Below are 14,169 nucleotides of genomic sequence, written 5' to 3'. Positions count from 1 at the left end.
TTATGTGCTGGAGTCTTCATTAGAGTATTTAGTAGTATCTCAAAATACCTCTTCTTTTGATAGTAATGTAACTCAATTAGTGTAATACTTTGTTTATTAATATAGCAATCAGTGATATGTGGTGTATATTTTATGTATGTCCAACAATCACTTCAGTTCTTTGTCAAATAAAATTATAAACTACATAAAAAATTATACAATGTTCTACTGTTTTATTGTTTATTGTAGTCTATAAAAGAATATATGAAATATATAAAAGAATATATGAAATATGTCTGCTTGTGTCTGTGTATGTGCGGATGGATATGTGTGTGTGTGTGCGAGTGTACACCTGTCCTTTTTTTCCCCTAAGGGAAGTCTTTCCGCTCCCGGGATTGGAATGACTCCTTACCCTCTCCCTTAAAACCCACACCCTTTCATTTTTCCCTCTCCTTCCTTCCTTCCTGACGAAGCAACTGCCAGTTGCGAAAGCTCGTAATTCTGTGTGTGTGTTTGTGTGTTTTGTTCATGTGCCTGTCTGCCGGCGCTTTCCCGCTTGGTAAGTCTTGGAATCTTTGTTTTTAATATAAAGAATATATGAAAGTTGATAAAAGTAGTCAAGATGAGAAATGTAGAACAACATTCTCTAAATATTATTCATAAAATAAATATGCATTTCAGGATAGATTAAGTACTCTTATCTGTGTATGGGCACCACACGTGGAACCAGAGCATGAAGATGCCTTCTTGACAGAAGAGCCATGGGTCATAATGTCAGAAAACCGCTACACTCATGTTCCTTACCTAACGGGAGTCACAGACTATGAATTGCTGATAAGGACACAAGGTATGAAAACAAAATATAAACATTTAAAATGACATTCAGTAACACAGTTGACATTTCTTTTGGGTAAAATGAAAAGTGAATGAAATTGAACCATTTCTACTGTTCTGCACTCAAAAGAAACTTAAGGGTGATATTAAATTTAACAATTAATAATGGAAAATTTCTGCATATTCACATTGCTGTGAAACAGAAAGCTGTATATTCTCTCTAAAGAACATTTTCTTCAGTAGTTAGCTTATTAACCTCTTGACCAGGCTGTTGCTTGTGCCTTTATCTGTTCTCACCTGACTAGTTACTCCTGTGCCTCACAGCACTTTCTTGCAGTGTGGCATAATCTGCCACATTTTGGTGCAATTTCCTCAAATCAGGCTGTGCTTGTAAGTTGTCAACAATTCAAAGCTTTTGGCAGTAGGAATGTTTACTATGAAAATAAGCATTTACAGTTGATCTGCTTTGAGTCTCATGGAAGTTTTCACTTGATGAGCGAATGTACACACAAACATTTTTGGACAGTATATGTTTCAATAATTTGTTACAGTGTATCCAAATGTGAACTTATAAAATGTTCAGCATATTTGTTCATAACTTTAATTATTGTTGTTAACAACCTAGTATTTGTGAAAGTATCAGCTGATGTAAAACTCTAAATACACTTTGTAGAGACTCCTGAATGTTGCCAACACCAGGCCTGAGCACCATTCATTGAGTATGCTCCACAGCACCACAAGGCATCTCGAACTGAGTTCATTGAGCACAGTTAGAGGGTTAAATAATCTACATACAGCAATTATTTTACTATTAATGCAACTAAAACGTTTATTCTTTGCTAGTGCATACATTTTGTGTCTTTCAAGCTTTGACAAGGTTACTTTTGCAGTTTATAGGAATGAAATAAAGCAGAGCAGGTTTGGAAACCTGTGAACTTGGAAGTTCAGAAAAAATGATATGGAAGTTCAAAATACTCAATGATTAGGCTGAAAAACAAGCATAGTAGGAACAGAAATAAACAGATTTTCAAAAGGAAAGCCAGTATACTGAAAATTACTGGAGCAGAGTTGGACAAGTGGACAGCAAATCTTTCCCATCATGAAGCTGAGATAGTGCATAGAAGAGGAAGGAACAGGCACATTTTGCAATAGAAGAGGTCAAAAGTACTGCAGGGAAATGGATTGAGAAATAGTACAGCAGCAGGAGAATAATTTCAATTTGATGTTTGTGGTTTGATAAAATTCTTGTTTAGGCTGAGCTACATTTGAAGGTATGCAAGCAAAATTAAAATACTGTATGTGAATCCTACAGTAAAACTGCAAATTTAGAGCATCAACAATGCAGTCAAAGTAGTTTACAGGTGAATAGCCAGATATCCAACCATTCACTACTGAACTATTTCATCATGAATCATGCAGAGAGGAGATTAAGGATCATAACAATGCAATCTTTTATCCATAAGCATCATTTGTGTCTTAGAGATACTAATGACATCCTGAACTACCTGCAATCCATATCTGTTTCATTTCATCTTCAACATCTCTATATAAACATACATATACAGATGCCCTGTCTACTAGTGGGTATTTTCTTCTGCTGCCAGTCATGAATCAATGAAATTGTGATCCAGTTGCACTTGATCTTTAACCTTGACTAGAATCTATTCATTTTTGAGAATCAGCTATACCAAGAAACCAGGTGTACAGATGCCAAATAATGGAGCATCATTCAAGGCCTCCCTGACACACACGTTTTCTACATACAGTAGCAGTTGGCCACTGATCTGTATGTGATACTTTATTCTGTGTAGTGTGTACAGTCTATGTGACTTTCAGTAGGCATACATGTGGCTAGTTTTGATGTTAATCCCCAGATTAAAGTTTCACTTTACAGTGCAGTGTGCACCAATTGAAAACTGTTAGTTTAAAACTGTTTGCTGGATGAGGGCTCGAACCTGAGAAGTTTGGAAGGCAGGAGATGAGGTAACAGTGGAAGTGAAGTTGTGAAGATGGATTGTGAATCAGACTTGGATAGCTCAGTCAGTACAACACTTGCTCACAAAAGGCAATTATCCCTGATTTGAATCCCAGTTTGCCACATAGTTTTAATCTGCCATGAAGTTTCATTTTTTTGATGCTGATGTTCTTGATTATGAATAGCATCTTCATCCAACAGTTGAAATTTTTTCTTTGTAAAATACAGCCTTCAAAATCTTCTTTCTACCAATAGCAAATTATAAATCCTGATCCAAATTTTTGTAAATGTGTATTCAACCTTAGTATCTCCTTCTCTCCATTCCATTATCTCACCCACAACCCAGCTGATGGAGAGACTTTTCAAACTGACTTACCCTTCCCAGAACCAATCCAACACTTTAAATACATGCAGGTATTTCTCTATTTATGTCAGATTATTTAGGAACTTCCAGACAAATTAATATCAGTTCTGTCATAAACTATAGTTAAAAAAATGATTACCTACATTACTGTTATAAAACTTGAAAACCATCAAAAAAGTTGCTGATATATGTTTTCTTACATTGCTTGATAACATGCAAGACTGGAACTCAACTCAGGCCTTTGCTTTTCACAAAAATAACTGTGGCAGTTGCATGATCAAACTGTACCTAATAATCAGACTCAAAGCTCCTATCTACTGGTACATTTGCCTACACTTTTAAACACAGTAGAAGGTCTCTAGCACACACTGTTAGGCTAACATTCCAGGAAAAATGATATGGTGGAGAACAGCTTAACTGTAAATTAAATGCACGTTCCTCAATGAAGCATTCAGCAGACTATAAATTGTATTGAAACTTCCTGGTGAAGTAACACTTTCAAACGCATCAACCTACATCATTGCTCTTCGGTACTACATTAGCCAGTAAAGTAAAAGATAAGCTGAAATTGCATGTATATTCTAGTGAACACTGAATTTTCATTTATTTATACAAATAATGTTACTTTTGATTAACAGAAAATGAGATGTTTGGAACCGAAGAAGGTATACAGGATTTGAATGATAACTTTGATGGCTATGTTGCTCATGAGCTTCGATTTCCAACCAGAGAAGAGCAATTGAATGTATCAGCACAGATTCGACAGTTTTACTATGGAGACAGTGAGATAACATTAGAATTAAATGACACAACAGCAACTGTAAGTTTAAACCCTTAATATTATTTTTGTTGTTTATTTTTAAAGTAATTTTCATTATGATTCAGAAAGAAATAATCAGTTTATAGGATATCCACAAATTATTCAATGGATTATAATTTTACAGAAATTAATATTTTAAACTAAAAGAAAATTACTTGATTTTTAACAAACAAAATATCTGAAAAAGTTTTCTCAAACTGACCAGTCAGTATCATCATATGCTGCAAGAAGGCAGTATAAATAACAAGGATTCCAGAGTAAATGAGCGTACTATGGTTGTGAGAAACAAATTCTTGTATATGATGCAGTGATGATGGAGGATGAAGTTAAAAAGTGCCCATCAAAGCAACTGTTACTGAAACTCTGGCACAGACTTTTCATAGAACTTCTGCTTCAAAAGAGAGTAGATATATCATCCAGACAAGAGCAGAGGTGTAAGCGATATGGAAGATACTTAGCTGTAACACATTAAAATAATCTAGCACTCATATGATGCCTAATATCAAGAACAGTTCTCTCTCTCTCTCTCTCTTTCCTCATCCAAACAGGCCTTCAAAGGCCAAGGGTGTCAACTGGATATTACTTTTACAAGCTTTTGGAGTCAAATCTTTTGTGTGTGTGTTTCTGAAAGCTTGTAAAAGTTAAATCCTTTTGTGTGTGTATTCCCCTGCCACCACTTGGTGAGTAGATATTTTTACCTATCCATTTACATTATAATATCAATAATTGATTATTTTCATTTTTATATGAGCTTTCTCTTTGCTAGTCATTAATGAAGCATTTCTATGTATGATTTCAACCATTAAGTGTAGAATGAGATGCGCTGATAATGTTCATTGCAGCTTCAGCCAAGTATTGATTCAGTGCAGAATGAGAGAACATATATTAAGTATAAGCAGCCCCAATAACATATCAGTAAGAATTTTACAGTTACAGAGTGAGAAGTCAATTAAAAAAGTATTGTTCATAAGAAAATTCATTTATCCATTTCATAAAACACCATGTCCTGCTGTGTGAAGAAGTCCATTACTGCCTCCTGCATATTCTGGTCTGACAGCAACCTTTCAAGGCCTCTTTTAAATGACCAAAGGCTTGATAATCACATTGGGAAAAAACAGGACTATAGCGTCAGTGTTCAAGCATGTCCCACTTCAGTCATCACAACTTCTGTGTTACAACATCAGCGATAGCCACCTTGTGTCGAAGCACAACCAGCACAAAATTTTGCACATCATTCAATAATGGTGGTTTCTGACAAGCATGCTACTTTGTACACATTTTCCACTCTCCAAAATCTGTCTACCATTGTTTGTCCTTTGGAGGCAAGGAAAGTAATAACAGCATGTTGGTCCTGTTTGAACACATTTAGTAATTTTCTGAATTTACTAGACACACATTAGACAGACACAAAACCACACTAATCTCTTGCCTATAAATTAGTGCCTATATGCACACATCATAGATGCATTACAATGCATTTACTATGCAGCAAATCCTTCATATGGAAACTTTTTGATTGCTGCTTATATTTTTTTTAGTTCTAGCTTGATAATACTCATGACAACAAAACTGCACTACATGTGATTCAAAATGACTAATCACTACCACCTATCACTGTGCATTCTTTTTTTTTCACTTATGATGCTTTCCTTTAATCTTTCGACCTTCTGCCCCTTCACTTGACATTTCCATTTTCATCATGTCAGAAACCTTTTTAATATGAATCACCTGAGTGCAAGCGACAGCTCTGCTAATACACCGCCCTTTTATACCTTGCATACACAATACTACTGCCAGCTGTATATTTGTGTATCAATATCCCATTACTTTTGTCACCTCAGTGTAAACTTCATTGAAGAGTCAATATGTCTGTAAAGCTGATGATTACATGTCAAACTGTTCAAAAATATACAGGGTGTGATTCGAAAGTTTCAAGACTTATCTCAGAACTAGAAATTTATTAGACATTTAAGTACAGCGGACTACAATTCTTCAAAATATGATCCTTCAGCATCAACACAGCACTGCCAGCATGTCTTTCACTGTTTGTAGCCCTTCTGGAAGGCCTTGGGCATCATGCTGTCAAGGGATCTTGTTGAAGCCTGTCTTGATTCAGAGGGAGAGGAAAAAGTCACTTTAATCCAAGTCAGGGCTGTAGAGTGGCTGCAGCAGCGTTGTCACGTTGAACTTGACCAAAATCACAGTAGCGGTGCAAGGCGGGTGAGAGGACACGTTGTCATGGAGGAGAATTCAATCACCCTTGATCACTGGGTGGACGCAGTGAACTCAATCCCTCAAGTGTCGGAGCACTGACATTAAGACAACAGTCATTGTTTAAAAGTTCCCACACTCTCTCCACATTTTGATCTGTTCAGCTTGATGATGGCCTCCAAGAGCAGTCATCGTCTTCAACATTCCCGTGGCCATCTTTGAAATGTTTGTGCCACATGAAAACCATTGCATGGGATATGGCTTCTTCCTTAAAGGCCTTTTGAATCATACCGAGAGTCTCCAAGGCAGTTTTGTTCAGTCACACATGAAACTTAATCGCATAACACTGCTCCAATGGCTGCTCCATTTCCACCTCTCCCACTTTTTGACCAAGGTCAATGACATGCACTCATGCTGCAAGTGATGTGCAGCCTCCAGGATTCCAGAGGCAACTGCCACAGCATCAGTTCATTCTGTGAGACCCCCATTACTTCCCCCATGCAGCAGAACCAATCTTTGCATGGTCCCCTACTCAGAAATGAATCAGTCTTGAAACTTCTGAATCACACCTTGTATGTTTGGAGGGTTATGTAGTGGACACCCCATGTTATGTTTGTTATGTGCTTCCATGCAACAGACACATTCTCTCTCAATCACTAGTTACCCCAGAACATGATGCCATAAGATATACAGTTTCACCTAATAGAAGTTCTCTGAATTTACCTAAAATGTTTTACAGGATCTGCATCATCTTTCTTCCCTAGATTCCCATTTAAGTTGTCTGAGCATCTGTGTTCTAATTTTTTATTCGTTACACAGATCAGGACCCCAAGGACCCCAAAAACTTGACTGTTATCTAGGACCGGTTGGACTTATGTTACATGAGTATTTTCTATAAAGGTGCATCACACAGTCCCAGAATTATCTTAAAAACTCAAAGCCTTTTGATTCCCTCCCTGCATCTGATTTTATATGTTGATCTCATTTCATATCATTTTGTAGTAATATATCCCAATATTACTACAAAATGATATGAAATGAGATCAACATATTTAAACACTGAGAGAATCCAGAAATTCATCACTAATGTTGTAACTGAACACCTTTGGTTTCTTTTCCTTCTCTATGGGAATTATCTTACGTTTATCCATATTTAAATAGAGCATCCATTCATTATACCAAAAGGAACTATTGTCTATATTGTTCCTTGAAAGCATCCAGGAATGATACTTTTATGTAGACAACAGCATTGTCAGCAAACACTCTGATTGTTCTGCTGTCTCTATCTGATAACTATTTATGATTGTTGAGAACACTAACAGTCTTACTATGTTTTCTCAAGGTACAACCAATGTTCTTCTCAGTTCTGTTTGAATGCTTATCGTACTATATAGCATATGGTACATTTACTTTTGCACCCTGTAAATAAACATGAAGTTACTATCCTTATCACTCCTCCCACATTGGTATTCCACCACCCACCAAACCTACAAAATATCCTCATCCATCCCTACACAACCCCTGCTCCCAACCCCTTGCCTCATGGCTCACATCCCCGTAATAGACCTAGATGCAAGACTTGTCCCATGCATCCTCCTACCACCACCTACTCCAGACCAGTCATAGACATCACGTATCCCATCAAAGGCAAGGTTACCTCTGAAAGCAATCGTGTGATCTACAAGATAAGCTGCAACTACTGTGCTGCATGCTACGTGGGAATGACAACCAACAAGCTGTCTGTCTGTCTGCACGAATGGCTGCTGACTAACTGTGACTAAACAACCAGACCATCTTGTTGCTGATGATGCTGCCCAACATGACATGCTTCATTTTGATGACTGCTTCACTGCCTATGCCATCTGGATCCTTCCCACCAACACCAGATTTCCTGAACTATACATGTGGTATATCTTCCTGCAATATATCATATGATCTGGTACTCCTCCTGGCCTCAAACTTCATTAGTCATTGTCCTTACCCATCTAGCCCCTTCCCTGTTCCCACTGATACACCACGCAGCCCTCTATTCCACCAGTGCAATCAGTCTTTTTACTTCTCTCTATTTCTGCAACCCCCTGTCTCCCCCACCTGACAGCACCTAGATGCACTACCCTCTCTCCACCTTGTCCCTGCATGCTCCCACTAAGAGCATTTCACGTCCCCCACCCATGTCCTGCTATCCCTCCCCATTCCCACCCACCCCTGCCTCCACCTTGCCACCATAGAGTTGCCTCTCTCATCATGCACTGCTGCTCGTTGTCTGGCTTCAGCTGCCAGAGACTGTGGTCATGTGTTTGTGAGTAGAGTTTGTGTGTGTGTGTGTGTGTGTGTGTGTGTGTGTGTGTTTGGGTGGATGTGGGTGTGTCTGTTGTCTTTTTTGACAAAGGACTTGTTGCCTTGTTAGCTGACAGCTCATTTTGTGGCAATATTTTTGTTGTGCCTATCGCAACTCAGCATCTCTGTTGTATGGTGAGTAGCAACTATCCTTTTCTTAATATTGTTAAAATAGTGACAAATATAAATTACATGTAGTTTGCTTCTGTTTTATCACATTCATTTTTTTCATATTGTAAAGTACGGATAGTATGGGAAAATCTCATTTGTTTGCAGATGATATCAGATCTTATGATTGTGGAAGCAGTAGACACCACTGTACGAAACATGAGTAGGGATTCTTCAGAACCTGTTTACTACTATCAGTTTTCCTTCAGTGGACCTCTCAATGCATATCCTAATTTCCCAGGTAAACAATTTTACATGCTTCAAAGTATCAGTTACACCTTCTGATTTTTCTCTTTCAATTTTAAGTATTTCACTTGAGAATGCTTCTTCCATAAAGCTACAACTTAAAATATGATGTGTGTTGCACAGGTGCTTCCCATGGTGATGACAGAAGATACATGAGTTACTATACATCACTAGAAACAGATTCTGCTGGATACAGAATCGCAATGCAGTTGTTACAACTGTGGACAAATTTTGTGAAATATAGGTAAAGTAATTCATTTCATTCATTCACTGTTTTTCCACATACTTTCTATTAGAATGTTTAAAATGGCAATGAATACATATGTACTAGTACTGGTACAGAAAAGGGAAATAACATAAACTTCTTATGTAAATTACTCTCGGTATATGTTTGTAGTGAACTGGTCAGTATATGGTCAGAAATTTGTGTGAATCTTTTCTGTCAAAATTTAACATAGTTCACATTTCTCTTAAGATCTGGCAGATCTTTGTTAGGCCTTATAATAAGTTAGCACTTCTTGCATATTAAATCTGAAATTGGATGGCTTTGAAAACCTGTCCTACTACTTAACCTCTGGATCATCTCACTTTGTGATGTCATTAGAAAGTCATTGATATGACCATAAAGACCTGTGCTCAGGACTGAATCTTTTAGTACAGAACAAAGAAGATATTTAGAAGGGGTTTTTATTGTTAACAAGAAAATTTAACCTCAGATTGTAGATCTTAAAATAAATCAAATAACATACCAATATCAAATAACATACCAGCAAATAAATAAATAGGAGCTATTCATTGGAAATAATGAAATTTGATACTTTAATCTGATGAAGAAGCTGAGTATCTTTTGGACTTGCAACATGACAAAACAAATATGAATCTGTTACCATACTAATTCTAACAAATTCTTTGGTTCCTTGTTGAATTTCTTCTGTAGCTGAAGCAAACAAACCAATGTCAACAAGAAATTCAGTTTCTATGAGTTAAGATCATGTAAGATGAATTGCTCTCTCATCCCAGTTAAATATTTCAAAAAAGTTCTTTAAAATTACAATAAATACTCTTGCAAAATGTAATCATCTTGCCTAATTCATTTTTCAATTTGATAATTTCCAGTTTCTTTGTACAGTGTTACAGAAATAACAACACAGCAGTATATTTTCTTAGACTGATCTGTGTAGTCTGATTGCATGTTTTATCAAGTGCCTATTTGTAGTATTCACTGTCTAAGGAACTGAACAGTATTTTTAATTTCTGTCCCTCCAATTAGGAGTACCAACCATCCAAAAACTGGCCTAATTCCTTCTCTAATCATTAACATTCTAATTTATAGTGTTCTCTTATTCTTCTTAATCTATACCTTCAATTGCCTCCAGTTATACTATAAAAAATATGTCTTCTTGTCCATTACTTCTAATATACTGAAATTCTTGAAGACATTACACCAATGCTGATGAACTTACATAGTGTCAAATAATGGAAAGTCTTGGATGGAATAACAGCAATATGGGAAGGATTAATTGCTACTTGCCACATAGAGGAGGAGAGGAGGCATTGAATTGCAGAAAAGCACAGTGAAGAAGACAGCTGAAATATTAAGGATTCACACAGAGTTACCTGTTTTGGATGCAGGACTTCATCTGAAAGCTTAATATTTTAGAAGTCTTTTTCATTGTTCCTGTCTGTGACCTAACCTGTCTGGCCTTATGCAAGCAGTTATTTGGCTTTGCATTGATTGGTCACATTGTTGAATGCCCTCATTATAGGTATTGTGCCAAATTCCATTCAATTTTATTTATTTATTAATTTAGATCCCATCAATCCAATACAGCAAGAGATTTGCATGGATGTAGGACATGCCAGATTATTAGAAATTATACAAAAAGAACACATAAAAAACCCTCTCAAAAGAGGAGATATAAGAAAAAATACACATTAATAGGTAAGGACAAAACAACACTTAAAAAAGTTAAAATAAAGGTAGATCCTAATAGCTACACAAAAGACTTAGTAATGTTAACAATGATTCTATCATAATGTGTAAGTCTACATCAGATTTAATTAAAAGAAAAAAAATCAGTTGGAGCTGATTTATATATGCTTCAACCCAATACATGGAACTGTCTATTAGATATTGTTTAAGCTGTTATTTACATTTGGGAAGCTTGTGAGAAAGTGATTTCAGTGATGGTGGGAGAGCATTGAACACCTTGCAGCTCATGTAATGGACTACTTTTTGTACAATACTAAAGTGTTTTAATTCATAATGGAGGTCCATCTTCCTCTTGGCACTGTGAGTATGGTATAAATCATTGGTTTTGTATAGTTGCTAACTTTTTTCAATGAAACATAACAGAGAGTAGATATATTGACATGTAGTTGTCAATTTTCTAATAATGTTTCTACAAGAATGTCTAGGCAGGACTCTACTCATTACCCTAATAATTCTCTTTTGGGTAATGAATATTTTTTTTTTGGTAAGTGACTGATTACCCCAGGAAACTATGCCACACAACAACAGTGCATGGAAGTAACTAAAATAAGCAATTAGACAGTCAAAATCCTGAGCTCGTTGGAGAGTCATGCCCATAATGCTCCAAATATTCTCATTTAGTCCCTTTCTCACGTTATTAGTACCAACCTATCTTTTCCATATTGTTGAATTAATGTAATGTGTTAGATCTGATGCCTTACTTAGTACGTTTGATTGTAATTGTGTCATTCGCAACTTCCAATAGCCTCAGTGTCAGTGCAACATTAAACTGTAACTCCATACTTTTCTATCTGTTGTCCAGTTCCTAACAATAATGTTACAAAATGTAGCTCAAAGTATTTCACACATACAATTCTATAAAATTAGCCTGTAGTTGTAGCTGTGTCTTTTTCAGAAATGTGTAACAATAATAATGAAAGGAGAAAGACTTTGAAGTTTCAGCTATAGAAACTGCTTTGATAAAAATAGTTATAATTTGCCTCTACAGAAGTCCAGATGGGGGCTTACATACACTCTTACAAAACTAGACAGTGCACTCAGTAAACTTAAAGCTAATAAGAAACATTTAATAGTATGTGGTCATTTTAACATAAATTTCCAGCAAAACTCCAATGAAAAGCAAAAATCTCATGACCATAATTTCAGTCTGTAATTTGTAGACCAATATCAACATTCCCACTAGAATTACTAAAACCATGTATACCACTATTGAGCTGAATCCATAAATATGAGATTTAGTGACCATAACAGGGAGTATCTTGCTTTCCATACTAAACCCAAAACCACAATGGAAACACAATTAGTTAAAGAAGAGTGAATCCTACGTGAAAAAATTATAAGTACCTTCAGACAACTGTTAGCTAAGGAAACATGGAATGAAGTATACTATAATTGCAGCACATGTGAAAAGTACAACAGATTTGTGTAAATATTTACTAACTACTTGAACATGTGTTCCCAATTAAGAAACACAGATTAAGATCTAATAACAAAACAAGTTTTGGATAACAGCTGGAATTAAGATATCAAGCAAAAAACAATAAAAGTGTATGATATTTTAAAGATACAGTGGGTGTATGATAAATTTCTTGCTTTCTGCAGAAAATCCAAGACAATACTTTAAAAAGCTGTTAAGAAAACAAATTCATTCCAAAACAAAAAAGGATAAACCACAAAGGAATTATTCAAATAGGATGGAAATCACAAGATGTGATGTACATGTTCGGCAAAACCAATTATTATAATTTCAGGAAAATTAGGTGATTTATTGGAAAGGACTTCACAAATTAAGCAGATCAATAATGCATTGGTCTACCTCTAACCCTCAAACAAGCAGTTACTTGACTTGACACTGATCGATCAAGTTGTTGAATGTCCTCCTGATGCATATTGTGCCAACTCCTGTGCAATTGGTATATTAGATAGTAAAAATCCAGTACTGGTTGGTGGGTCTTGTCCATAATGCACCAAATATTCTCACTCGAAAAGAGTTCCAGTGAAATTTATGGCCAAGTTAGAGTTTGGCAAGCATAATGATAAGCAGTAGAAATGCTAACAATATTCAGGTGGATCTCAATCTGCGGAAATGTAAACCCAGGATAGCTTGCCATGAAGGGAAGCAAAACTGGGTGCAGAATATTGTCAACATCCTGTTGTGCTGTATGGGTGCCACAGATGACAAAAAAGACGTTCTCCTATGAAAAAAAAGTCACCCCACACCATCCTTCATGGTTGTTGAGCTGTATGGTCAGCAACAGTCAGCGTGGCATCCCCCTACTGTATGGGCCATTCCCAGACATGTATTTTCTGGCCATTGGGGCTTAGTTTGAAGTGAAATTCATCACTGAAGACTATTTTATTACAATCAATGAGATTACAGGCTGAAAACGTGTCTGGAGATGTGCCAGACAGCAGTGGTATACCAGTTTGACTGTTGCTCACCATACAGTGTGACAACCACGAGTGATGGTCTGGAGCGGCATTTATTTTCATAGCAGGGCCCATTTGGTTGTCATCTTTACAGCCATACAGCAACAATATACCATGCCCCATTTTGTTGCTCTTCATGGAAAGTCATTCTGAGCTTACATTTCTGCAAGATAATGTCCACCTGCACACAGTGAGATCTTCTACTGCTGGTCTTCATGCTTGCCAAACCCTTACTGGTCAGCAAGGTCACCAGACCTGTCTCCAATTAGAGTGTCTGGAGCATTATGGGCAGGGTTCTGCAACTATCTCAATATTTTGATGATCTAATACACCAACTGGATGGAATTTGTTATTACATCTCTAAGAAGGACATCTAATAACTCTGTCAATCAATGCCAAGCTTGCATAAGGATCAAAGGTGGACCAACAAATTTTAACTTGCTCAGTTCAGGAAGTGCTTTCTCTTGAATAAATCATCAATTTTTCTGAAATTATAATCATTTGTTTATCTGTAAATCTACAACACATCCACAGATTTCTGAATATCACTACCAACATCAAGGTATGACAAGATGAAAAGAAAATAACGGATCCAATGAAAGTCAAAATATCTTCAACAGCTATTTTTTAGAAATACGTGGACAGGTAATCATTATGATTACCCCAGGCAATCAAAGTGCAAGAGGATCATCATTTAGGATCAACAGCTCTGATACCTCACTGTATCTGTATCCAGTGAAAGAAGAAGAAAGTTTGAACATCATAAAAACCTTAAAAATGAAACAGGTTTCAGTAGTAGCTGGCATACCTGA

At 36.4% G+C, this 14,169-nt stretch overlaps 1 protein-coding gene across 1 annotated transcript in view; it reads left to right on the top strand.

The window, feature by feature from the left end:
• The window catches only part of LOC126336192 (esterase FE4-like), a 62,384-nt gene that overhangs the window by 45,226 nt on the left and 2,989 nt on the right, over nt 1-14,169 (top strand). The window contains exons 7-10 of the mRNA XM_049999699.1: nt 661-826; nt 3,791-3,972; nt 8,797-8,929; nt 9,058-9,178. Coding sequence (XP_049855656.1) covers nt 661-826; nt 3,791-3,972; nt 8,797-8,929; nt 9,058-9,178 — 602 coding nt within the window. The remainder of the gene's footprint in view (nt 1-660; nt 827-3,790; nt 3,973-8,796; nt 8,930-9,057; nt 9,179-14,169) is intronic.

The sequence above is a fragment of the Schistocerca gregaria genome, chromosome 2 (genome assembly GCF_023897955.1).
Source record: "Schistocerca gregaria isolate iqSchGreg1 chromosome 2, iqSchGreg1.2, whole genome shotgun sequence".
Lineage (NCBI taxonomy): Eukaryota > Metazoa > Arthropoda > Insecta > Orthoptera > Acrididae > Schistocerca > Schistocerca gregaria.
This window is presented reverse-complemented; position numbering and strand designations above follow the sequence as displayed.